This window comes from Gopherus flavomarginatus, chromosome 20 (genome assembly GCF_025201925.1).
Source record: "Gopherus flavomarginatus isolate rGopFla2 chromosome 20, rGopFla2.mat.asm, whole genome shotgun sequence".
NCBI lineage: Eukaryota > Metazoa > Chordata > Testudines > Testudinidae > Gopherus > Gopherus flavomarginatus.
In genome coordinates this window covers 14487370-14514324 of record NC_066636.1, presented here as the reverse complement: position 1 = coordinate 14514324, position 26955 = coordinate 14487370, and the positions used below count along the sequence as shown (strand labels likewise).

Sequence of the window (26955 nt, the reverse complement as noted above, 5' to 3'; positions counted from 1 at the left end):
GGCAGGTGGTGGGGAAACACTGGTGCTGCATCACACTGGCATTTGAGGGGCAGCCCGTGCCCAGGTAGCTCTTGCTCGGTGCTGGGTGCCCCGCAGGGAAGCAGAGAGACGCAGGCAGGTGACATGTACAATCCAGATATATTGATAGGACTATTTTCTGAGATTAGCACAGGATATTAGAAAGGTTATAAAGTAACACTGACGTTGGTTGTATCCCCTTTATGTACATACAAGAACACAGCACAACACTCAACGGCTGCCCTCCACCCTGCCCCATTGCTTACCCAAACCAAGTGTTCTGAGCATGGTACAAATATGGCTTTCCGGTAATACTGAGAGTTCAGCGCCAGCTGGGATGAACACAGAGCCTATTCCAAAGGGGGGGCCAGCTGCCAAAGTCAGCAACGCAGGAATCTCCTCCCCCGGCCACACGAGGCACTGTGGGCACTAAGCACAGATACAGCCTGGCATGCAATGTAGAAAAGGGCCATGCTGCTGTCATCCACCCTGTCCTCAAGTCAGCACCTCCCCCAGCACCGGGCAGATCAGTGGTGACCCCACCAGCAGGCAGACAAATGATGAATCCAGTCCTGGGCAGTCATGCCCTCTACCCTCCAATCCTCCTGGCTTCCAACCTGCTCCTCACATTGCTGGGTTCGTTGCTCATTTCTGCAGGAGCTGGGCTCAGGCGAGTTCCTGGGGTCAGTGTGGAAATGGAGCCATTGGAGTTCCCGGTCAGTTTGCACAGGAGAGCCCCTTGTCTCGCTTCAACTTGGAGCAGCTGCTGTTGGGAGAACCCCCACCTCTCACCTGTGGACCCTGCTGATCTCACTGCCTCTTCCCAGGAGCCTGTACCTAAGGAAAGCCAGCTGTGCAGATGGCACCAGTATGGGCACTGGGGCAGCAGAGCTCAGCCTCCCAGGCTGCCATGGGGTAAGTGCTGGGATACAAGGGTTGGTGACAGGAGGTTATTGGGAAGGACAGGCCCTGGGACATGCAAAAAACTGGAGCAATGTTCCCCTGGGAACTGACTATTATTTTTGATGCCTATCACAGAAGATTAGGGTTGGAAGGGACCTCAGAAGGTCATGGAGTCCAACCCCCTGCTCAAAGCAGGACCACTCCCCAGACAGATTTTTACCCCAGTTCCCTAAATGGCCCTCTCAAGGATTGAATTCACAACCCTGGGTTTAAGCAGGCCAATGCTTAAACTACTGAGCTATTCCTCCCCACTGCTGCATCCACTTTACACCAGGCTCTTTCCAACCTGGCCACCACCTTTTCATGTGCCCTTCCCTCCCTCCTGCTCCTATACAATGGACTTCCCTGAACCCTCATCTCCTGCCACCCTCCTGTCCTACAACCTCTCCTCCTTCAGCCCCCCCCCCATGCTAAGAACAGGCAGCACAGCTCCTGCCATACAGCCTCCTGCCCCAGCCTGTGTCCCCACCATGCCACCCCACCCAAACCTCTTTGCTGTCCTGCCCACTCCATGCCCAGAGGCAGCAGCAGCTCCCTTTACAAAGGGTTTCATGCATTGCTTGGTGTAGATATGGAGCCAGCAGAGCTGGAGGGCGCCTTGGCTAAGGACACAGGGAACCATGAAGGGGAACAAAGTCCTGTCCCCTGCCATGTTCAGGATGTGCCCTGCTCTGCTCAGAACACCCTCTGCTGGTCCAGCATGCAGGGGGTTGGGACTGGGGCTTCCCTTAGCCCTGTCCAAACCCCACCAGCCTAAGGCCAGACCAATGGCCTTGCCCCAGTGCTTCCTTTCTGGGCCATGGCAAGGAGGATCTGGCCTCATCCCCTCAGAGCTCTGCCCCAGCTGTCCTGGGCCTGCCATAGAAACCCCTGCTCCCAGAAGCCCCAGTTAACCTGCTCCTCGCCTACATGAGTGCGTGTCCCCTCCCAATTGCCCCACTAACGCCTCCCAAGCTGCTGAAGGCCTCTCTCCCCAGCAAGGCCACAGAACAAACCCCACTTAGAGTCTGCAGGCCCCAGACTGCACTCTGGGCTGAGATGGGCTCTGTCAGGCTCCGTGGTGCAGCTCCCTGGGGGAAGGCTGGTTGTTTGGGCGGGAGGTGGGGTGGAATAAGGCTCATAGTGGGAAGCTAGCAGCAGCTGCATCTGACGAGCTCCCAGCCTGCCTCTCCTGAGGGCACAGACCCGGGGGGGGGCTGCAGAATGCAGGGCCCCCTTGGGTGTGGCACCTTGGCTTGGGCCAGGAGAGTGGGTTGCTTGGAGCTCATTGCGGGTCACAGCCAGGGGTTCCAGTGAGGAAGAGCAACAAGAATGATTAAAGGTCTTGAGAACATGACCTATGAAGGAAGGCTGAAGGAATTGGGTTTGTTTAGTTTGGAAAAGAGAAGACTGAGAGGGGACATGATAGCAGTTTTCAGGTATCTAAAAGGGTGTCATCAGGAGGAGGGAGAAAACTTGTTCACCTTAGCCTCCAATGATAGAACAAGAAGCAATGGGCTTAAACTGCAGCAAGGGAGATTTAGGTTGGACATTAGGAAAAAGTTCCTAACTGTCAGGGTAGTTAAACACTGGAATAGATTGCCTCGGGAAGTTGTGGAATCTCCATCTCTGGAGATATTTAAGAGTAGGTTAGATAAATGTCTATTAGGGATGGTCTAGACAGTATTTGGTCCTGCCATGAGGGCAGGGGACTGGACTCAATGACCTCTCGAGGTCCCTTCCAGTCCTAGAGTCTATGAGTCTATGAAGTAGCTGCGGGGCCAGAAGCTGCGAAATGAAGTGGCCTCCTTTGCTACCGCGTTTCCCCGACTGTCACTCGCCCGCCCTCACTGCAGGCCTCTCATGGAAGGAAACTTTCTGACTGGCTGCTCATTTCTGTAGTACAGCGTACAGCAGGTCAGCTGCAGAGCCGGAAGCAGCTAAGCTCATGTGCCTCTGCCACCCCAGAGATCGTGCAGCGAGTTGTGCCTCATTGCTGTGCATGGCTGTTACCAGCCTTGGTGGCTACGCACCAGGCTGTGCAGGAAAACTAGCCGGAGAAAGGTGAGGATTGTCCAGACATCCCAGTTACGTCCTGGCCTGGGAATTCACCCTCCATGCCTGCTGCAGGAGCTAGTGCCACAGGGACTGTAGGGAAACCCTGAGGCCCCTCCAGTCTCGGGGTGGTGATGTCTGTGTTCAGGTAACTAGGTGGCATATGCTGCAGCAGGCACAGGAGCTTGGGTCTGACACTTGGGCTGGGAGACGCCCGGAGCCAGAGCAGCTGCAGAAGCAGTCACAGTCCTTACGCTCCACAGCGGAGCCTTCAGTGGCCTCTCTGGGCCAAAGTCAGTTCACGGCGAAGGCCTCAGAGACCAAACCTGCCAGTGCAGGGGTGAGGGACTGATGGGGCCGTTCCCAGGTCTCAGGGCAGCAGGAGCTGCTGGGGTGGTGGAGCAGGAAGGTGTGGGGAGCACATTGGTTACTGGGCTGCTGTGGGGACAGAGCTGTTCCATTCTCACGTACCGCCGGCTCTTGCGCTCAGTGACAGGCTGGGTCAGGGTGGGGATTCACACTTGCTCTCTGGCAGACTCACCAATAGCAGAGCAAGGAATGGACTGCCTCTGGCCTCTCGGGCAAGTCTGACCCAGGGGAGGCCCTGGCTGGGCTGGGGGATCCAAGGGGAGGCCCTGGCTGGCCAGACTGGAGGGACCCAGAGGAGGCCCTGGCTGGCTGGGCTGGGGGGACTCAGGGGAGGCCCTGACTGGCTGGGCTAGAGGACCCAGGGGACGCCCTGGCTAGCTGGGCTGGGGGGACCCAGGGGAGACCCTGGCTAGCCAGGCTGGGGGATCCAAGGGAGGCCCTGACTGGCTGGACTGGGGATCCCAGAGGAGGCCTTGGTTGGCTGGATTGGAGGGGCCCAGAGGAGGCTCTGGCTGGCTGGGCTGGGGGGGCTCAGGGGAGACCCTGGCTGGGGGAGGCCAGGGGAGGTGATCCAGCATTTGACATGGCACATGGCATTTGATGGCATTGCCCACAGGGGAATCTCAGGCATCCAGCAAGTGTGGCCTGCAGCTCCCCCTCCTGGCTACAATGGCCACTGCAGCAGCCTCCTGCCACCCCTCCCTCTGCTAGCAGTGAGAGTCCAGGAGGAGGCAGCTGTTAGGGAAGTGAAGGACAACAGGAGAGGTGCTGGGGGCACCGAATGGGGGATGGGTGCAAAGGGGGGGTGGGAGGCTGCCCAAAGCTCCCCCAGTGGAGTTCCACTGCCCATAATACCTTCAGCACCCCGCCCCCAGGCTGCCACCCACGGTGCCTCTTCCACTAGCATGCCAACTCCCAGCCATTCTTAGTCCCTGTGACAAAGTGGGGGATTTTTTTATTTTTTCGTGGTTTTCCAATGGTTTGCATGCAGAGGGAGTGGGACTCAGTGTCTCTTCGTGTTACTGGTTTAGCAAGGTGGGGGAGAGGGAGTTTGTTACAGAGGACCGGAGAGGGAACTTAGGACCCCAGCCGATGGCCTGGAGGAGGGACACCCCAGCAGCTGGTGACCAGAGACCCAGCTCAGGAGTTGCAGCCAGTTCTGGCCAGTGGGAGGGCAATGGGCTGCAAAGAGAGGACCCCATGACCTAACCAGCTGGTTCCAGCCAGAGGAAGGCAGAGAGGAGAGGAGGCCCAGATGACCCTGTTTACCTGGAAAGAAGACAGTGGACAGAGGTGGGGCTGGGGCCAGTGATGACAGATGCCCAGCTGGGAAGCAAGGGGGCTCGGGGCTGGAGACGGGGGGCAGGGCCGACCTGGATGCAGGGAAGATGGGGAATGTGCTAGGCTGAGGGAGGCCAGGCCTGAGGATCCGAGAGTTTCCTGTGCTGTGTTCAGTGCTCAATAAAACCTCCTGTTTTACACTGACTGAGAGTCGCTCCGGTCTAGAGAACAGGGTTGCATCAACCCCTTTGGGGGGCAGAGGCCCCAGGGGGTCCAGAGCGAGTGGACTCCCTAAGGGGGCCCATGGCAAGAGACAGACATGCTAAGGCTCAGAGAGGTGCAGCTCCAGGTGGACGGGCCTGACCCCGAGAGAGAGTGGACCCCCGGGAAAAGGGCTGTCTCACTGAAAGGGGTTTCCCCCATGGACCACATGGGGCCAAGAGTGGGCATGATCTGTGAGTCCGTGACAGACCCCACTGTCTCCCCAGGCCCCTGGCTGTCACTGGCTTCCCCGAAACACCCCTGTGTCCACCAACCTGCTCACACTGCCCAGAGCACCTAAAGGGGTCATGGTGACTTGTGCTCCAGGCAGGGCTGCCCAGGACTTAGCAGCAAGGAGCTGGGCAGAGGCAGTTGAAGGGCTGGGCAGGATGAGTGGATGCAAAAGGGCTTTTGATGTTGATTGTTCAGTACAACAATGAGCTGGCCCCAGGAGCACATGTAAGGTCAGTGTGCCTCTAGGGCAGGGGTGGGCAAACTTTTTGGCCCAAGGGTCACATCTGGGTGAGGAAAATGCATGCAGGGCTGGGGCAGGGGGTTGGGGTGCAGGAGCGAGTGCGAGGTGTGGGAGGGGGTGTGGTGTGCAGGAAGTGGCTCAGGGCAAGGGGTTGGGACAGAGGAGGAATACGGGGTGTATGAGGGGGCTCAGGGTATAGGAGAGGTGTGGAGTGCAGGAGGGGGCTCAGGGCAGGGAGTTGGGGTGCAGGAAGGGTTCGGGCTCCGTCCCAGCACCGCATACCTGGAACAGTTCCGGGATGGCAGCAGTGTGCACCAGGGCCAGGGCAGGCTCGCTGCCTGCCTGCCCTGGCCCCGCACTGCACCACACCTGGAAACAGCCACCACCACATCAGAGAGCTCCAGATGCTACCCTTGCCTGTGGGTACCTCCCCCAAAGCTCCCATTGGCCATGGTTCCCCATTCCTGGCCAATGGGAGCTGTAGGGGGTGGTGCCTGGAGGCAAGGGCAGTGCACGGAGCCCTCTGCCCCACCCACCAGAGGCCGCAGGGAAGTGGTGCCGGCCGCTTCTGGGAGCAGTGCGGGGCCCACGGTGCCATGAGTGGCAATCCCATGAGCCGGATCCAAAGCCCACTCCTGCACTAGGGAGATCCGCACTGTCTCTGTGGGCTCACGCCCTGGAGACCCCCCTCCTCTTCATTGTGTCATTACGGGAGACTTTAACTTCCCAGGTATAGATTGGAGAATAAATGTTACTAATAATGCTAGGGCCCAGCTATTCCTGGATGTGATATATGAGAGATTTCTTCATAAAACTGTCACTGAACCACCACAAGGTGATGCAATTTCAGACCTGGTTTTGGTAAGCAGTGAGGATACCATAGACAAGCCAGTTATAGGACATAACCTTGGACTGAGTGATCAGGTGTTGATTCAATTTTAATTAAATGGAAGGATCAACCAGGTCCTCAGCTATGGGATTAGATTTCCAAAGGGCAGATTCTAGGAAATTCTAGGGAATCAGAGACTGGACTGACAAGCTCAAACACTTCAATTCAGAGGTTTGGAATTTCTCGAAACTAACTGTACAAAAATGAGCTGCAATTTGCATCCCAAGCAAAAGGAGAAATGTTGTAGGGAAAGGCTCCAGCCCCAACTGGGTGAATAACCATCTCTAAAAGGTTAGGAGGAGTATATAGAGAATGGACAAAGAGCTAGATCAGCAAAGAAATCTACGTCGCGGAGGTTAGAAAATATAGGACTAAAGAGAATTGCTAAAAGTCAAGCTGAAGTAGCTTTTGTCAGGGAAATTAAAATAAATAATAAGAGATTTTTTAGTTCTATAAAGAGACTAAGGAAGGATGAGGTTGGGCTGCTGTGCAGTGTGCCTGGGAAAGAGATTACAGATAATTGAGATATGGCCCCAAAACGAAATGAGTCCTTTGCCTTTGATGATAATAGGGAACGCGTGCATGAAGTCAGATGGAAATGCGTATCTAGAAATGGAAATTACCACAACTGTGGTGGAATAAAACTTAACAAGCTTAACGTGCTTAAATTAGGAGGCCCAGATAATTTCTACCCCAGAATACTGAAAGAACTAGCACATGAGATTGCTAGTCTAGAAGCAAGGATTTTGAATAAATCTAGCTGTTTGGGGACAGTACAATGTGACTGGAGAACACCTATGTTTAAAAAAGGGGGAAAAAAGCGAGCAGGGCAATTACAGACCTTTTAGTGTGACCTCAGTAGTATGCAAGGCTTTAGAACAAATTGTGAAGGAAAGAATAATTAACTTCATGGAGGTAAAAGATGGAGGGGATGGAATGCAGTACGGCTTTCCGAAAGGTGGATCATGCCAGACTAACTTGATTTTTGCCTTTGAGAAAATCACTTATTTTCTCAGATAAGGTAAGTGCAGTACATCTGATATCCTTGGCCTTCGGTAAAGCAGTTGACATGGTACCACATAGGAAAGTATTAGTTAAATTAGGGAAGATGGGGATCAGAACAAGCATTGTAAGGTGGATAAGAAACTGGCTAAAGGGGAGAAGGCAACGGGTTTTGCCGAAAAGTGAAGCATTGGACTGGAGAGAGGTGATTAGTGGAGTGTCTCAAGGATAAGTCTTGGGACCAATCTTATTCAATACTTTTATTATTGAGACATTGGCTCAAAAAGTAGGAGTGTGCTAATGAAATTTGCTGATGATATAAAATTTGGTAGGCAGTGGAAATTCTGAGGAGGGTCGGAATATTATACAGGAAGATCTGGTTGGCCTTGAAGATGTGAGTGACAGGAATGGGATGAAATGGAATAGTACAAAATGCAAGGTCATGCACTTAGGGTCTAATGATAAGAATTTCTGCTGCAAGCTGGGGGTTCATCAGTTAAAAGCAACAGAGGAGGACAGAGACTTGGGCGTGTGGGCTGATCACTGGATGACTATGAGCCACTAATGGATGCAGCTGTGAAAAAGGCAAATGGGATCCTAGGCTGTGTCAGGCAAGGCATTTCCAGTAGAGATCGGGACGTATTAATGCCACTGCACAAGGCACTTGTAAACCCTCCTTTGGAACACTGCAATTCTGGTCACCCATGGTCAAGAAAGGTGAATTCAGTTTGGAAGAAGTGCAGAGCAGAGCTCCTAGGATGGTCAGGGGAATGGAGGAGTCTTAGGAGAGGAGACTGGAAGAGCTTGCCTTGTGTAGATTAGCACAGAGAAGCGGAGAAGGGCTATGATTGCTCTCTCTAAATCCACCCGGGGATAAGTACCAGGAAAGGAGAAGAGCTCTTTAAGCTAAAGGACAGTGTTGGCACAAGGACAAATGGATATAAACTGGCCATGAACAAATTCAGTCTGGAAATCATCAGAGGGGTGAGGCTCTGGAACCCCTCCCCATAGGAGTTGTGGGGGAAACAATTCAACTAGTGTCAAGAGAGAGCTGGATAAAGCAATGAGTGTGATTGTGTGATAGAGTTGCTTGTGGTAGTGGGGGCGGGGGGAGGGCAGGGCTTGGCAGCCCTGGGGCTCCCTTCTGGTTTAAGTCTTATGGTGCTAAAAGCACATGCTTCAGGGCTTCAGCCAGCCACCTGGAGAAGTCAGGGTGGGATCCCCCCCACCAGAGTGTTATTCTGTGGAGTTTTTGTTGCATTGCTTGACTCTCTTTCCTCTGAAGCATTGGGGTGACCCCGGCTTGAGATGAGGTGTTGGGCAGAGAGGGTCAGGGCACTGAGCATTCTCTCTCTCAGGTGCTTGGCTGGCTGGTTCTTGCTTACATGTTCAGAGTCTAACTGATCGCCATAGGTGGGGTCAGGCAGGAATTTCCCCCCAGATCAGATTGGCAGTGACCTTGGGGCTTTTCGCCTTCCTTGGCAGCGTGGGTGCCGGGATTATCTGGGTATTTCTCACTTAGTCACTTCCCTGCCATTGCAGGAGCCTCAGTCCCGCCTTTTCTCTGTCTGTGGTACGTAACAGTCTCCTCTCCTGGGGGCTGGAATACTTTGGTCTCATTGCGGTTGTTGGTTAGTGTGTGGGGGCTGGGTGGGATTGGTGGCCTGGGATATAAAGGAGGTCAAATCAGATGATCTGGTGGACACTTCTGGCCTTAAACTCTGTCACTATGACTTTGTGGGGGTCACAGATCGGCAATGCTGACTCTCTTTCAGGAGAATCCTAGGAACTGGGGGAGTCACTGGTGGGGGATGCCTCTCTCTGGGGGAGTCACTAACTGAGCCTCCATCTCACCAGGTGACAGGTGGCAGGAATACAGCATCGTGATGATCAGTCCCTCGAGCAGAGTCACAATCAGTAGGGTCTATTTCTGCGAGTCACTCTAACTGCAGACCCCTCAGTCCAGGGAAGCCAGTGTAGACAGGGATAATCTATCCCCAGCAAGAGTCATCTGCCTGGGAGACTTCCCATGAAATCCATTTACTAGACATGGTGAATTTAATCATTCCTCCACACTGAAGACACGGTGTATCCTGTCACTCCTGCACTCAAGACATGGTGTATACTATCACTCCTGCACATGAGACACAGTGTATCCCATCATTCCCGCACACTTGAGACATGGTGTGTTCTGTCACTCCTGCACACACGAGACACGGTATATCTTGTAACTCCCTCACACACATGACACCATGCACCCTGTCATTCCTGCACACATGAGACACGGTGTATCCTGTCATTCCTGCACACAAGACACGGTGTATCCCATCACTCCTGCACACATCAGACATGAGATATCCTGTCAGTCCCTGATACACAAGACACTATGTATCCCACCACCAGCGGCAGCTCCAGGCACCTTTGCTCCAAAGTGCGTGCCTGGGGTGGCAAGCTGCGGGGGGGTGCCCTGCCGGTCCCTGTAAGGGCAGAAGTCAGGCAGCCTTCGGCAGCTTGCCTGTGGGAGGTCTGCCGGTCCCGCAGATTCGGCAGCAATTCGGCAGTGGGTACACCGAAGCCGCGGGACCGGCGGACATCCCGCAGGCAAGTCGCCGAATTTGCGGGACCGGGGACCTCCCACAGGCAAGCTGCCGAAGGCTGCCTGACTGCCCTGCTTGGGGTGGCAAGAAAGCTAGAGCTGCCTCTGCCCATCACTCCTGTACACACAAGACAGTGTATCCCATCACTCCCACAAACGAGACATGGTGTATCCCATCACTCCCGCATACTTGAGACATAGTGTATTCTGTCATTCCTCCACCCATAAGATACAGGGTATCCTGTCACTCCTGGACACTTGAGAGACGGTGTACTGTCACTTTCACAGAAGAAAGGGAACTAAAGTTTAGTTTAACCTGTTCTATAAAGCAGTTTATAAATAAATTGGAGACAAAGAGACTGATAGCAGTAGATTTCTTTAGTGACAAGAACTCACCACGGGTTGTCAAAATATATTGGGCAGGTCCCAGAATTGCTCTGGCAACAAACCAAGATGATAGAATGACAGGGCATGTTCATAACCGGAATCCCCAGATGTGTGTTCCGATTGGTGAATTCTGATGGGACTGGGCTGCCACTCCTTCCAGGACACTGGTATGTGGGGGATGGGGACTTATTGGCAACTTATTAAATAAATAAAATAAAATAATAATAATAATTATTATTATAAAGCAACACCCTGCCCCCTGCAAAAGTGCTCAGGGTGCTGAACAACAATAAAAAAAACAATTTCTCCTTAGCTAACGAGCAGTTAGCTAGGCTGGCTCTGCTTCACACTGGACACCCTGAAGGAACCAACTGGCCAGAGAGGGAGTGTGTCCCCCCCATCACTGCCTCCAGTATCTCTGACCCCAGAATTTAGGCTTCCATTGCATTGATCCTTAAAGATGCTGACCAGGTGAGGAGATATCATCACATCCATCGCATTTGGCTGAGTTCTGACAACCCCTGGGACCCATCTCACCCTCCTCCCTCCCCACTCTCACTCCCGCTCTCCTGCATCATTTTCCCTCCTCACCTTATTCCTCCCTCTGTCCTGTCTTTCTTTTTTCACCTTCTGTCTAATAAGAGTCTGGCATAATGGCCAGTCCAGCATTTATCTACGTGACATTGGAGCGATCAGTAAGGCAAGCTAAAGCAAGGGGTCAGACCCCTTGCTGAGGTCAATCAGCATAGCACCCTTAAAGTAAATGGAACTATGTCCATTTGCACCCGCTGCAGATCTGACCCAATAACTTAAACATCCCGATTTGGATGGAAGTTTACAAGATCTTGGTGAGACCAGAGAGACTGTGTGCTGCACCAATAACTTTGCAGCAGTTACGCTGCCAGTGAAAATCACAGAAACACAAAAGATGGATTTTCTCTCTCTCTTTCTTTCTTTCTTAAAAAGAATCAGACTTCAATTTTATTATCAGCACCCCACGAGTTATAGTCCATAACTAACCTATTCCCTTTTCCCTCCAGAAAGACACTGATTACACTCTGAAGCAGCATTTCACAAACTTTGGAAAACTGAGCCCTCCCCTGGAACCCCCATGAAAATGAAATCACTTGTGCCCCCTCCCCGACCCCACCCTGCCCAGCTTTTAGATTTGTAATGAAATGAAATGAAATCGTATTGTAAATCATGTCCTTACTTTTTATTTTAAGGAGTGATTTCTATTCAATATTGAATGTTAAAGATCTTCATAATAGTATCAGCTCCCTCCATTCACACACACTTTGATGAGCACCACTGGCATCAGAGTTACAACCATTGAAATGAAAGGGACAATTCACACCTCAGCATTAAGAGTTCAGGCTCTCTACAGACTCAGGCAGACATCACCACATTGATCACATTATTAAGGTTTTTCCTCTCAAGAATAATACTGACTTTTCCAAAAATGAAAATGAGATGAAGAGCAATTGAGAGAAAACAGTCTGGTTGCTCCCCTGGGCTTGACCTTCCTGCCCCCAAGGGCAGGCAACACCCTGCGCTGATCGAAAGGGCTCTCAGACAAGGACCTTTCCTTTACACATCTTTGTGCACATACATGGAAAGCGAATAAAGGAACTTTTTCAAATCACTCTCTGTGGCCAATGCTTTCGGTGTTGCCCCTTGCTGTGTGTTTTACACAAGGTTCAGCGGTTTTATTAATGGTGCTTGTTACATGGAATCACAAGCCCCAACTTGATGCAAAACCTCAAACCACAAATGACCGTTTAATGTCATAACAGCATGCCAGATTTTTAAAAACCTTAACCTGGCTGAACCCAGAACTCTCTCCACTAATACACAGAACAGGTGTATCCGGTCACTCCCTCATACGCAAAACACGGTATAAAAAAAACCCATTTCTTCAGATGCATGGAGTGAAAATTACAAATACAGGCATTTCACTCCATGCCTCTGAAGAAGTATTTTTTTACCCACGAAAGCTTATGCCCAAATAAATCTGTTAGCCTTTAAGGTGCTACTGGACTCCTTGTTGGTTTTGTGGATACAGACTAAGATGGCTACCCCCAATACTCGAGACACTATTCCTACACACACAAGACACGGTGTATCCCATCACTCCTACACACTCACAACACGGTATATTCCATCAGTCCTACATACTTTAGGCATGGTGTATCCCATAACTCCTACAAACCCGAGAGATGGTTTATCCTATCACTCCCACAAGACATGCTGAATCCTGTCACTTGCACTCCCTTGGGACATGGTTAATTCCCTAACTCCCACTGCAATGGTGATGGATCCTGGAGCTCCCACATACTCAAGACCTTGTATGTCTCATCAGTCTCACAACCTCTAGAAGGCTGTATCTCCTGCCTCTCACACACCCAGCATGAGGGGAAGTTTAGATTTTCCCACTACACATGTAGGTGTCCCTTTTCCTTGCCACACCCACAGCTAGGTCTCTACTTGGTCCCATGCCTCAGAGCTTGGAAAATGCTAGTCCCATATTTACAGGGCATGGAACATCCTATAACAGCCATGCACTGGAAGGGTGGGAGCTGTATAAACCCCCTGGGCAGGAGAGGGGGATCATGCCTTACATCTGGGGATGCCTCATTTCACACACACCTCCTGGGAAGGACACTGCTTACACAGAGCCATGGCTGCCTGCTGCCAAGTGCCCTTTGTTACTTTCCCAAGGCCCATCTTAACCACAGGGAGCCCAGGCCTGTTAGGGTCTCAGTGGAGCCCAGGCCGTCAGGGCCCCAGAGAACAGGGAATCCCAGCAAAGCTCATGGAGGCTCAGTCACATTCCAGGGGCCTAGGGAGGCATTTAGCAAAGACCCTACCTGGCTACCACAAGAGGGCCTAGAGAGTCTTCAAGGCCTCTGGAGTGCTTGGCCTGTGCCATGCAGACTGGGTGGCTGCATGCATGATGAGGCCTCATGGGGCTGCACCCTATGCAGAGGACAGATGCTGCTGGGGCCCACGGCAGAGGCCCAGGTTTGGCACCTGAAGGGCCAGGAGCCAAGGCCTAGCTCTGTAGGGTGGGGTGAGTTACACCGTAATTGTGCCTGTTCCCAGCAGTGCATGGAGCTATCACAGCCTGAGGCCTGGCTCTGGGACTCAGCCCGGCTTGCAAGGCCAGCTTTCAATCAAGCCAAGGGGAGCGGCACACAGAGCACTGGCTCTGTGTGAGTGGGGTGGGCCTGGCTAGTGTCTATCACAGGGAAGAGAAGCCTTTCATTCATTTGTTGAAGCCTCTATGTTGGGTGCTGCGGGTTGGGGTCCTGGTCTTAGTTCCCTGCTCCCCAGGGGTGAGACGGTCTTAGTCAGCACTTGTGTCCAGTCTCTGCTGCCCACACAGCCTCGCCCCTGGTCAGGCCCCTCTGCTAGCACTTGCTGTCATGCCACTGTTGGAAGGAGCAGCAGCCACCACCAGTCCCTGCAGTCCTTTCCCCCAGCCTCTCACCAGTGAGAATTACAGCAGCCCCTGCAAACAGACAGACATAATGTGCTGGGTGGCTCTCTGATGACCTAAACACCATCTCATGCACTCAGCTGGCAGATGCCATGCTGCTCCTGCATTGCAGAGGCCAAGACCCAGCCTCGTATGCTCAAAAGCAGTGAGTCAGTGCTCTGCAACATCCTGAGACTGGCTGAAGAACTGAGATTTTCAAAAATTCTAAATTTGGCGGTGGGGGCAGGGGATTCGCCTACTCATACTGCAGCCTTTAGGCCACACTCCTGTCATGTTTTCCAGCTTTTCTCTCCAACCAGCAGGGCTAGAAATGTACTTTTTAAAAATGAAGGCTGAGAGGCTCAGATAGTCACATGACTCCAGGAGTTGGGTCTTTGAGAAAAAACACCAGATCTCAGGAGACTTGATAAAATCCTGGGCATTGATAACAGTGGACACCCCAGAGGGGAATCAGAGGAACCCCCAGCATGGCTGTAATAGCTGAGCCTCCCCAGCCCATAGTCTGTCTGCTCTAGCTGAGCCCCTCACCCACTTCCCAGGCTGTCTGGCTGAGCCCATCTTAAGGGCTAGCTTGGGGCTCTTCAGTGGGGAATGGTGTGTGCTCTTTGAAGGGGGAGACAGCAGGTGAGGGCTATGTGGGCTCCAGAGGGAGCAGGGCTATGACTCTGGAGAGTGGGCAACAGGTAACCGCCCTGCGGCTTGAGACGCTGCTCACGGGCTCTAGCCTGGGGAGGGAGCTCCCTGGCTGAATTTACTGTTCCCAAAGCTGAGATGTCTGATAAGCAAACTTCGCTCTGTCCCCGAGCATGTGCAGCTCAGCCCCTGAGCACACTTCCCAGGCTGCTGAGCTGGATCCTCGCTAGTCTGCCACGAAGCTCATTCCCTCCCCTGGCCCTAGCTGGAGTTGCCAGCGCCCTGTCTGGTGCAGCCGCTCAGGTTCTGTAATGGTTCAGATTCTGGGTGGTTTGGTTTGTGGGAATGAGGCTGCTCAGCTATTTGTGACCTAGAAGAAAGACGCCCCTTGGCCAAGTCACCTGTGATCATAGCAAGGTTTCTATCTCCAAATGCTCCCTGGGCCTTGGCGCAGGAGCAGGTCGACCGGTCAGAGAGCAGAAAAGGCATGACAGCAGCATGGAGGCCCAGGACACTCTCACCCCTGTCACCTGGCTCGCCAGGGCCTCGCTCTGCCCATCACTCCCTGGCACAGGGAAGATACACAAGGATGGTTTCCTTGCACTGAGCATCTCAACAGATAGGTTATTGTCATGGCTCCAATCTGACACTTTACAGCCTTTCTTGGAACCATGCACGAGCACTGCCAGTCACCTTGCAGCATTTGAATCTCTCTCCATGGGCATCAGTGGGGACTGGAGCCTATGAGCGACTCCCACCCAGGCAGCTGGCTCCCCTTTGTACATGTATCACACAGGACAGTTCTCCTCCCAAATGAACATTGTCAGACACAACCTCCAAGGATAAAATCAGTGCAGGGCCCCAGCAGGCTGGGTGTGCCAGGCTCTCTGAGACAGTGACACTGTCTCCCTTCCCACCTTGCTGTGGGGAGGGCACATCCCTCTGGAGAGGAGCCGGGCTGGGTGGCTCCCCGTCTCCTTGCTCTCACTGGACATTCCCCTGGGCTCTCATGGCTTGTTTGCTGCTGTGGGACAGAGAAAGACCACACGTCACCGCCTCCCATCCTCAGACCAGGGTCATTCCCGTGGGTCTGGCTCAGAGCACCATGCAGGAGCCAAGGATGGGGGAACACAATGGATTTGTGGCCCCGGTTTTTGGATGGGAAACGTAAGCAACAGAAAGGGCATCCTAGGCTGCCCAGGCCCATGGCAGCAGGCAGCCACCATGAGGGCTGATTTTATCCTTGGACGTAAAAGGAACCAAAAATGGAGAGAAGCAACGGAAAGCGCAACATTGACCTCACCCGACATTCCAACCCAAGGAACCAAAGCAAAGAGCATCCATAAAACCAAAGCAAAGGGGCCAAAGGAAAGAAGGAAAGTGTCACTCACTCACTGGCTCGTCTGTGTGTTTAGTGCGAGTGTCGGTCGCGGGTATGAAGGTACAAGCAAGCGAACAGGGGTGGGGCTTTCAATGTTTTTAGTAATAACGTTTTATACAAGTTCAAGAAGAAGCATCATGGTTCAAGCCGGTCACTCTCTGATCTCTGTCCCGCCATCCCTCTGTTCGTCCATCCATCCAGGGCACGAGAGAAAATCTGTTGGGTTGAGTGGGGTTTGTGGTCCGGTTTCCATTTCCATCTGGGTTTGTTGGCTCCATTTCTCTTCTCTCCACTCTGCACCCCTAGATGAAATATTCCTTTTTGTCATCGCCGCTGGCCTGGCCTCCCTCCGCATTGATGATGGCAGTGTCAGCATCCGGGGCATCGTCTGATCCCTTGGCCTCGTGAGTCAGGTAGGTACCTGGGCAGGGAGAGGGCTCTCATTCATCATGTGCCTAGTGGTTTAGGTGGTTCTTGGGCTCTCTCTGCACCACCCAGGAAAGGGACCGTGTGGCAGGCAGGGCTCAAGGGGGATTCCGGGCTGGGGCTCACAGCTGGCGCTGGCCGGAAAATGGAATTTCCATCCTGCTGAAAATGTTGAGGTTTCAGAAAATATTTCCCCTGGGTGTGAGCTGGGAAGCAGAAACCTTGACATTTTGCATGGGCAGAAATGGAAACAATTTTGCTGTGGGAGAACTGAACCAGAGGTTTGCAGCTGGCTGGGAACTGCCTGGAACTGGCTCTTGTCAATCTCACCTGTCCTGCAGGTGGGTGGCCAGGTTGCTGGCATTTCAATTTTCCCACCCAAAACTGCATTTTTGCAAAGAGGGCATTGGAAAATCATTTCCAGCCAGCTGTACTCATGGCCTCTGTGCTGAGAGCGCTGCAGCCAGGTGCAGTCTGAAGCCAGGTGCAGTGGGAGCCTGAGTAATCTCTGCCCCCTCCCAGCCCCTCACTGGGCACCTTACTCCTGCCAGCACCCTCACTCATCAGCCACGAGCTGAGCAGGGTGTGGGACCTTCAGGGCAGGGACCATGGCTGCCTCTGGGTCTGTGCAGCACCCAGCCCGTCACCCTCCAGCTGCTTGGGGCTCTGGGAGCTACAGCCAGAGGGTGTAGAGCAGTGGAAAGCAAAGAACTCATATGTAAGTCTCGGCATGTAAGTTGTACCAACTCTGACTCCCTTACACTAGCTGGGGGTTCACCTAGCTCCAAAGGAACTGAGGGGGTGGCCGTTTCCAACTTACACATCATCTCTGAAGCTGGCCTGGTGTCATAAACACATAACAGCCATACTGGGTCAGACCAGTCCAGCTAGCCCAGTATCCTGTCTTCCAACAGTGGCTAGTGCCAGAAGCTTCAGAGGGAATGAACAGAACAGGGTAATCATTGAGTGACCCATCCCCAGTCATCCAGTCCTAGCTTCTGTCAGAGGCTCAGGGACACCCAGAGCAGGGGATTGCATCCCTAACCATCTTGGCTAAGAGCCAGCGATAGACCTATCCTCCATGAATGTATCTAGCTCTTTTTTGAACCCAGTTATACTTTTGGCCTTCACACCATCCCCTGGCAATGAGTTCCACAGGTTGATTGTGCGTTGTGTGAAGAGTTACTTTCTTCTGTTTGTTTTAAACCTGCTTCCCATTAATTTCATTGGGTGACCCCTAGTTCTTGTGTTATGTGAAGGGGTAAATAATGCTTCCCTATTCACTTTCTGCACACCAGTCATTATTTATAGATCTCTATCATCTCTCTCCTAAGATCTCTCCTAATACCGCTAAATCATTTTTGTTGATCTTTGTAATTTTTCCAATTCTTTTTTTTTTGAGATAGAGTGACCAGAACTGCATGCAGTATTCAAGGTGTGGGTTTAACGTGGATTTATATAGTGACATATTTTATGTTTTATTAACTCTCTCTTTCCTAATGGTTCTAACAATATGTGAGCTTTTTTGGCTGCCACTGCACAATGAGTGGATGATTTCAGAGAACTCTCCATAATGACTTCAAGATCTCTTTCTTGAGTGGTAACAGCTAATGTAGACCCCATCATTTCATATGAATAATTTGAATTATGTTTTCCAATGTGCGTTACTTTGCACTTATCAACACTGAATATAATCTGCCATTTTGTTGCCCAGTCACCCAGTTTAGTAAGTTCGCTTTGTAACTCTTCAATGTCAGCTTTGGACTTCACTATCTTGAGTAATTTTGTATCATCTGCAAATTTTGCCACTTCACTGTTCACCTCCTTTTCCAGCTCATTTATGAATATGATGAACATCACAGGTTCCAGCACGACTGATCATCCCTCTGTGTTTTATACACATATCTGATGGACAGATGAAAAGTCAAGGGAGGGGAGAAAAGCCTGGCTGGGGCAGGGTGGATGGCAGATGGATGGTGTAGAGGTGGACAGATGGATGGATAATATATGGCCAATGAAAAATCTCTGCAGATGGTCAGAGAGGGGAGGACGAGTGTCTAGGCGACCAGGAATAGACTGAATGTGATGCAGGATATTTAGGTGGATGAGTACTTGAGAAATGAACAGAAAACGATGACATGATGATACTAGACAGACGGAGTGAGAGAGAGGTGATGGAGAGTGACGGAGAAGGGAGGGATGCGATTTGGAAGCCTTCCCTATCCCGGGCTCAGGCAGGCGGAAGCTGATTGGTTACAATAGTCTTGTGGGACTTGCTCCTGCTCTAGGGGGTCAGCGGGAGGCAACACTCAAGCTGCCAGCCCCAAGGGAGGGAGAATGACCCACCAGGGATCCCCATGCGGTGCTGTGCAGATTTAATTTGATCTGCTTTTAGCTGCTGAGGTTTCTCAGCACATCAGTCAGGTCTCCGCTCCCTCTGTGCCAAGTAATGCGCTGTTCCTCTGTGTTTGGCAGGCAGGGGGTGCTGCGGGGCAACAGGAGACTCTTCACAGGGCTGGAATTCGAGCTCCGCATGCTCCATGCCCAGCATGCCCCTGCAGCACCCGGGCCATGAAAGCAAAACACTTGTGCCCCGCATGGCAGCGCTAAGCCCCAGGAGGCTCTGGAAGAGCTGGGGACAGAGAGCAGTAAACGGAGGAAGCAGGAATAGGTCAAAGGCCATTGGTGAGAGAGATTTGGCTGCCTTCTCCCTCCCATCTCTGAGAGGCCATCCTGTGAGCTGAGCTGTAGGCAGTGGCCAGGCCTTACCTTTGTGCCTGATTAGGTACTGTGCCAGGACGATGAGGAGGCTAAGCAGCAGAAAGACGATGACTGCGCCCACTCCACCGATCACAGCATGGTATGTGCCAGAGGGGGAAGACATCGGGCTGGCATCTATCCATGTGGCAGTGCAGGGGAGAGAGAGAGAGAGAGAGAGAGAGGTGTTTACAGGCCCTGCTGAAGTCCTGCATGGTACAGAGACTCCCTCAGTGCCAGAGCTGGGGGGTCGCAATGTGTGTGCCTGGCCTGGCTCCATGTGCCCCTACATGGACCCTTGGGGTGCTAAGGGCACATTCCAGCACCACACAGCTTTCCCCATGGCCGTGTCCTTCCCACCAGCTGCTAGGTCCTAAAAGCTGGGAGTGAAATATTACCAGTGGGAGAGAGAAGTGCAGAGGCAGAGAGAGGAGAGGTGCAGCCAGCAGAGATGAGAAATATGATGGAGGCAGAGAAGGACTGCAGTGGAGATGGGAAATGCAATGGAGGCAGAGAAGGGCTGCAGTGGAGATGGGAAATGTGATGGATGCAGAGAGGAGCTGCCAGCAGAGATGGGAAATGCGATGGAGGCAGAGAAGGGCTGGGGTGGAGATGGGAAATGCGATGGATGCAGAGAGGAGCTGCCAGCAGAGATGGGAAATGTGATGGACGTAGAGAGAGGCTGCAGTGTAGAATTGAAATATGATGGATGCAGAGAGGAGCTGCCAGAGGAGATAGGAAATGTGATGAAGGCAGAGAGGAGTTGCAGTGGAGATTGGAAATGCAATGGATGCAGAGAGGAGGTGCCAGTGGAGATGGGAAATGCGATGGAGGCAGAGAGGAACGGCGGTGGAGATGGGAAATGTAATGGAGGCAGAAAGGGGCTGCGGTGAAGATGGGAAATACAATGGATGCAGAGAGGAGCTGCCAGCAGAGATGGGAAATGCAATCGAGGCAGAGAGGGGCTGCAGTGGAGATGGGAAATGCGATGGATACAGAGAGGGGCTGCGGTGGAGATGAGAAATGCAATGGACACAGAGAGGAGCTGCCAGCAGAGATGGGAAATGCAATGGATGCAGAGACGAGCTGCCAGCAGAGATGGGAAATGCAATGGATGCAGAGAGGGGCTGCGGTGGAGATGGGAAATGCAATGGATACAGAGAGGGGCTGCGGTGGAGATGAGAAATGCAATGGATACAGAGAGGAGCTGCCAGCAGAGATGGGAAATGCAATGGATACAGAGAGGAGCTGCCAGCGGAGATGGGAAATGCAATGGATGCAGAGACGAGCTGCCAGCAGAGATGGGAAATGCAATGGATGCAGAGAGGGGCTGCGGTGAAGATGGGAAATGCAATGGATGCAGAGACGAGCTGCCAGCAGAGATGGGAAATGCAATGGATGCAGAGACGAGCTGCCAGCAGAGATGGGAAATGCAATGGATGCAGAGAGGGGCTGCGGTGGAGATGGGAAATGCAATGGATGCAGAGACGAGCTGCTAGCAGAGATGGGAAATGCGATTGATGCACAGTGGAGCTGCAATTGAGAAAGCTCTTGCTCCAGTGTGGTGGGGCTGGGTGCAGACAGAAGAGGAGGAAACTTGGAGGGGAGTGGAGAGGCCAGAGCGGGTCAAAGGGTCTGGAGAGCTGGAACTGGGCAAGAGGTGAAAGCCCACCCCAGTGCCTGTACATTCCATCCCTTCCCACCCCATCCTTGCCCTCTCCTCTCCTTCTCTGTCCATCCATCCCCTCCCATCTCCATCTTGCCTCAGCCCACTTCATCCCTACCCACCCTGTCCCATCTCCTCTCCTTCCCCCACCAACCCATGCCCTGCTCTGGAGTACAAATGAGCACTCCTGAAAGCGAGTAACAACTAGCACTGGCCACAGAGTGAGCGACTTGTCCCAACACGTTTATATCCCTCTCTCCTGCCCTGCAGAGCCCCGGCTATTCCAGTCTTGGGCTCCTGCACAGCTCTGTGATGCCCCCTCAATTACAAGTCCCAGCCCTTGCTCTGCCCATAGCATGCACAGGGGCTCTATCTCCATTGCTACCACAGGCCCTGCTCTGCCAGTCTCCTCTGCCTCTGAAACAGCACAGCCTGTGCGATTGGCTCCTCTGGCTGTCAGGAGTGCTTCGTCTTGGAAGCTGCCATGGCAGGCAGGTGACTATACTCGGAGCAGTTGACATTGGCCCAGTTCATTCTGGCCCCTCTGTTCAAACCGTCCTGTCTCGTCAGCAAAGGCAGAACAGGGCTGAAGGGGACAGCAGCCTGGAGTGCAGGGTGCTCATGACTCAGAGGGAAACCTCAGGCATTGACTGAGGGGCAGTGCCCTTAGAGCACCTCAGACCTCCTGCCAGTCCCCGCCTTCGCCATTTGGCACAAGAGAGCATCCTCCAGGCCCCTTGTCACAGTGCCCTAACCCCACACCAAGACTACACATCCGCCTCACAAGGGCGGGGGTCGGGGAGGATGGTGTCTCATGTCCGTGCAAACGGTGTCTTGTGTCCATGCTGGGGATGATGGTGTCTCATGCACATGCTGGGGGGATGGTGTCTCGTATCTGTGCTGGGGGGAGGAAGTTTCTCATGGCTGTGCGGGGGGTGATGGTGTCTTGTGTCCATGCTGGGGGGATGGGGACAATGCCTTGTGCCTATGTATGACAGTGTTTCATGTGTCTGTGCTTGGGGTGGGGGAGAACGGGGTCTCATGTCTGTGCCGGGGGTGATGGTGTTTCTCATGTCTGCTTCTGGAGAGGAGGATAATGTCTGGTGTTCACACCTGGGAGCAGGGGCAGTGTCAGGAGTCTGTGCCTGCCAGCTGCACTGGGTGTGCAGGGGCAAATTTTTATTCAGTTTTAGTTGCTTCATCCCAAAAGTGTTGGCTCAGGAATTGGAAGGTCCAGGGAAGGGTCACAGAAATGCTTAGAGAGGGAGAGGGCATCTGAAGGGGGAGAGTTTGGAATGGAGAAGAATAAAAGCAGAGGGATATAAATAGAGGAACGGGGCAGGGAGCCAGTAGGGCTCTGAGCCATCCAGCCCCTTAACACAAGAACAAGAGGCATTCAAAATGAAAAGGCATCACTTCAGACAGACAAAAGGTACTTTCTGCAATGTGTGATTAACCTATAGAACTTCCTGCCACAAGACCGCATTACAGTAAATAGCTTAGTATTGTTAGTACATTGATTACACGTCACTGCCTGAAAGCAATGGCACTCGCTACCATACACATGTTAAGGGCTCATGTGTTAGGGGAGAGATAGATGGTTCCCCATCTGGGACCAGAAGGTGCATATGGGGGTTTTCCACAATCTCAGAAGCCTCTGGCAATGGTTCCAGCAGAGACAGTACCCAGAGCGAGACCAGTGGTGTGTGTTACCATGGGCAGGAGCAGTATTGGGCTAGAAGGGCCAACAGGGAGGTGGGCTGTCACACTAGATGGGCCACTGGCCTCTTCTGCTACCAAAACCCTCCTTGCCAGTCTGGGACCTTTTACTCCTATGGGTTCTGGCTTTGCAGTGTGAACTGGCAAGATGGTTGCAGAACCTGGACGTTCCAACAAGGAAGCCAGGTGCTAGGAACGATCCCCTGATTGTACTAGCAAGGGGCTGGCAGTAATTCCTCCGCTGCAGCCACAGCCCTTGGCAGCCATTCTCCTCCTGTGTCCTGCAGCGCTTCCCCCTGGGCACCGGAGCAGGGAATCCATAAAGAAATAGAAAAGGAGCTTACAGAACCTTGGACAGTGACTGGAGTGAAGGATGAAGCAGTAGCCATGGTAACATGAGTGGTGGGCTGGGAAGGGCTTGACGAAGGGGCTGGAGTGGAGTGAACATGTGGGGTGGGGAGCTGGGAAAAATCTGGGGAGGACAACAAAAAAAAGGGAAACAAATCAACCCAGAGAGATGAGAGCAATGGTGTGAGAGACTCCAAGGTGGAAATGATGTCTGGCGGTCTCTGTCAACTCCCTCCTAATGCCCAGACCTCTGTATTCAGCTCTGCCAGTGTCCCTCAGTCCTGACCTGCAGCTCCCTGCTATCCCAGCCATGGGCCCTCCGCACACAGCTCTGCTAATGCCCCTCAATACTGGCCTGCACCCCCCAGCAATCCCAACCCTGAGTTCCCCCTTTCACAGCTCTGCAGGTGCCCCTCACTCCCAACCCACAGCCACAGCCCGATAGCCCAGCCCTGGGCTCCCATTCCCCCCAGCTCGGCTAGTGCCTCTCAATTCTGACCTGCAGCCCCCGGCTTTCCCAGCCCTGGGCCCTCCCCACACAGCTCGGCTAGTGCCTCTCAATTCTGACCTGCAGCCCCCGGCTTTCTCAGCCCTGGGCCCTCCCCACAAAGCTCTGCGAATGCCTCTCAATCCCAACCTGAAGCCCCCAGCTGCTCCAGCCCTGGGCCTTCCCCATACAGCTCTGCTGGTGTTCCTTAATCCTGACCTGCAGCCAGGGCCGGCGCTACCATTTAGGCAGCCTAGGCAATCGCCTAGGGCGCCAGAATAAATGGTGGGCGCCGTTTTGCCGGAGGGGGTGGCAGGCGGCTCCGGTGGAGCTGCCGCAGTGGTGCCTGTGGAAGGTCCGCTGGTCCGCGGCTCCGCTGGAGCTGCCGCAGTCGTGCCTGCGGACGGTCGGCTGCTCACATGGCTCTGGTGGACCTCCCGCAGGCACCACTGCGGCAGCTCCACCGGAGTCACGGAGCACCAGACCCTCCGCAGGCACCACTGTGGCAGCTCCACCAGAACCGCGGGACCAACGCGTGGGGAGGCAAAATTGCCGTCCGCCTAGGGTGCTCAAACCCCTAGCGCCGGTCCTGCCTGCAGCCCACGGCTATCCCAGCCCTGGGCCCTCCCCACACAGCTCTGCTGGTGCTCCTTAATCCTGACCCGCAGCCCCCGGCTATCACAGACCTGGACACCCATCCCCCACAGCCCTCTGCTATACCAGCTGTGGCTCCCCCACTGCTCTGCCAGCACCCCTCAATCCCAGCCCACAACCCCTGCTGTCACAGGTTGGGATGCAGATTGAGAGCTTTTCCCAATGGAGTGTGTTTGGTCAGTGCCAGCACAAGGGCCTGATGCAGGGAGCTATACAATGTGTGGCAGAGACCCAATATGGGTGAGCATGTCAGTGACGCTTGGACTTTGCTTAGCTCTACCCCTCCTTCCTTACAGACTCCTCCCAGCCTCAGCCCCTTCTTATTTGACATCTTCTCCCTCTTGCCTTCGCAGGGGAGCCGAGGCAGCCCCAACCATCTGCCGCTCTGTGGCTGTCACATCCACTGCCAATTCTACATCAAGACTCCTCCTCCACCCTTGCTCTCCTCTACCATCCACATGGACCAGCCTTTTCCTCCTCCCTGTGCCCCTTTACTTCCCCGCGCCACCAGGGGCCTTTTCTTCTTCCCTGTGCCCCTCCACTTCCCCTCACCCCCGGGGCCTTTTCCTCTTCCCTGTGCCCCTCCACTTCCCCTCACCCCCCGGGGCCTTTTCCTCTTCCCTGTGCCCTTCCACTTCCCCTCATCCCCGGGGCCTTTTCCTCCTCCCTGTGCCCCTCCACTTCCCCTCACCCCCCGGGGCCTTTTCCTCTTCCCTGTGCCCCTCCACTTCCCCTCACCCCCTGGGGCCTTTTCCTCCTCCCTGTGCCCCTCCACTTCCCCTCACCCCCCAGGGCCTTTTCCTCCTCCTGTGCCCCTCCGCTTCCCCTCACCCCCGGGGCCTTTTCCTCCTCTCTGTGCCCCTCCACTTCCCCTCACCCCCCGGGGCCTTTTCCTCTTCCCTGTGCCCCTCCGCTTCCCCTCACCCCCCGGGGCCTTTTCCTCCTCCCTGTGCCCCTCCGCTTCCCCTCACCCCCCAGGGCCTTTTCCTCCTCCCTGTGCCCCTCCACTTCCCCTCACCTTCCTGGGCCTTTTCTTCCTCCCTGTGCCCCTCCACTTCCCCTCACCCCCAGGGCCTTTTCCTCCTCCCTGTGCCCCTCCACTTCCCCTCACCTCTCTGGGCCTTTTCCTCTTTCCTGTGCCCCTCCACTTCCCCTCACCCCCTGGAGCCTTTTCCTCCTCCCTGTGCCCCTCCACTTCCCCTCACCCCCAGGGCCTTTTCCTCTTTCCTGTGCCCCTCCGCTTCCCCTCACCCCCAGGGCCTTTTCCTCCTCCCTGTGCCCCTCCGCTTCCCCTCACCCCCCAGGGCCTTTTCCTCCTCCCTGTGCCCCTCCACTTCCCCTCACCTCTCTGGGCCTTTTCCTCTTTCCTGTGCCCCTCCACTTCCCCTCACCTCTCTGGGCCTTTTCCTCTTCCCTGTGCCCCTCCACTTCCCCTCCCCTCCTGGGGCCTTTTCCTCCTCCCTGTGCCCCTCCACTTCCCCTCACCCCCTGGGCCTTTTCCTACTCCCTGTGCCCCTCCACTTCCCCTCATCCCCGGGGCCTTTTCCTTCTCCCTGTGCCCCTCCACTTCCCCTCACCCTTGGGGCCTTTTCCTTCTCCCTGTGCCCCTCCACTTCCCCTCACCCCCTGGGCCTTTTCCTACTCCCTGTGCCCCTCCACTTCCCCTCACCCCCCGGGGCCTTTTCCTCCTCCTGTGCCCCTCCGCTTCCCCTCACCCCCGGGGCCTTTTCCTCCTCTCTGTGCCCCTCCACTTCCCCTCACCCCCCCGGGGCCTTTTCCTCTTCCCTGTGCCCCTCCGCTTCCCCTCACCCCCCGGGGCCTTTTCCTCTTCCCTGTGCCCCTCCACTTCCCCTCATTCCCTGGGGCCTTTTCCTACTCCCTGTGCCCCTCCACTTCCCCTCATCCCCGGGGCCTTTTCCTCTTCCCTGTGCCCCTCCACTTCCCCTCATTCCCTGGGGCCTTTTCCTATTCCCTGTGCCCCTCCACTTCCCCTCACCCCCCGGGGCCTTTTCCTCTTCCCTGTGCCCCTCCACTTCCCCTCACCCCCCGGGGCCTTTTCCTCTTCCCTGTGCCCCTCCGCTTCCCCTCACCCCTCAGGGCCTTTTCCTCTTCCCTGTGCCCCTCCACTTCCCCTAACCCCCGGAGTCTTTTCCTCTTCCCTGTGCCCCTCGACTTCCCCTCATCCCCTGGGGCCTTTTCCTCCTCCCTGTGCCCCTCCACTTCCCCTCGCCTTCCTGGGCCTTTTCCTCTTCCCTGTGCCCCTCCACTTCCCCTCACCTCCTGGGGCCTTTTCCTCCTCCCTGTGCCCCTCCACTTCCTCTCGCCTTCCTGGGCCTTTTCATCTTCCCTGTGCCCCTCCACTTCCCCTCACCCAAGGGGCCTTTTCCTCCTCCCTGTGCCCCTCCACTTCCCCTCAGCCCCCAGGGCCTTTTCCTCTTCCCCGTGTCCCTCCACTTCCCCTCACCCTGCAGGGCCTTTTCCTCTTCCCTGTGCCCCTCCACTTCCCCTCACCCCCGGGGCCTTTTCCTCCTCCCTGTGCCCCTCCACTTCCCCTCATCCCTGGGGCCTTTTCCTTCTCCCTGTGCCCCTCCACTTCCCCTCACCCCCCGGGGCCTTTTCCTCCTCCCTGTGCCCCTTTACTTCTCCTCATCCCCGGGGCCTTTTCCTCTTCCCTGTGCCCCTCCACTTCCCCTCACCCCCGGGGCCTTTTCCTCCTCCCTGTGCCCCTCCACTTCCCCTCATCCCTGGGGCCTTTTCCTTCTCCCTGTGCCCCTCCACTTCCCCTCACCCCCCGGGGCCTTTTCCTCCTCCCTGTGCCCCTTTACTTCTCCTCATCCCCGGGGCCTTTTCCTCTTTCCTGTGCCCCTCCACTTCCCCTCACCCCCGGGGCCTTTTCCTCCTCCCTGTGCCCCTCCACTTCCCCTCACCCCAGGGGCCTTTTCCTCCTCCCTGTGCCCCTCCACTTCCCCTTGCCATCAGGGGCCTTTTCCTCTTCCCTGTGCTTCTCCACTTTCCCTCACCCTTTGGGGCCTTTTCCTCCTCCCTGTGCCCCTTCACTTCCTCTCGTTGCCCCAGTCGGCTCTGACTACGACACTGGAAAGTCGAGC

At 54.5% G+C, this 26955-nt stretch overlaps 1 protein-coding gene and 1 long non-coding RNA gene across 3 annotated transcripts in view; both read right to left on the bottom strand.

Moving 5' to 3' along the window:
• LOC127037885 (uncharacterized) overlaps positions 1-26955 on the bottom strand; it is a 296730-nt gene that overhangs the window by 102681 nt on the left and 167094 nt on the right. The window lies entirely within an intron of this gene.
• The window catches only part of CADM3 (cell adhesion molecule 3), a 122175-nt gene continuing 111092 nt past the window's right edge, over positions 15873-26955 (bottom strand). For both annotated transcript variants that reach the window (XM_050929890.1, XM_050929891.1), the window contains 2 exons: positions 18987-19112; positions 15873-16212 (listed from right to left, as the gene is read on the bottom strand). In XM_050929890.1, the coding sequence (XP_050785847.1) occupies positions 16094-16212; positions 18987-19112 (245 nt within the window). In that variant the 3' untranslated portion in view covers positions 15873-16093. The remainder of the gene's footprint in view (positions 16213-18986; positions 19113-26955) is intronic.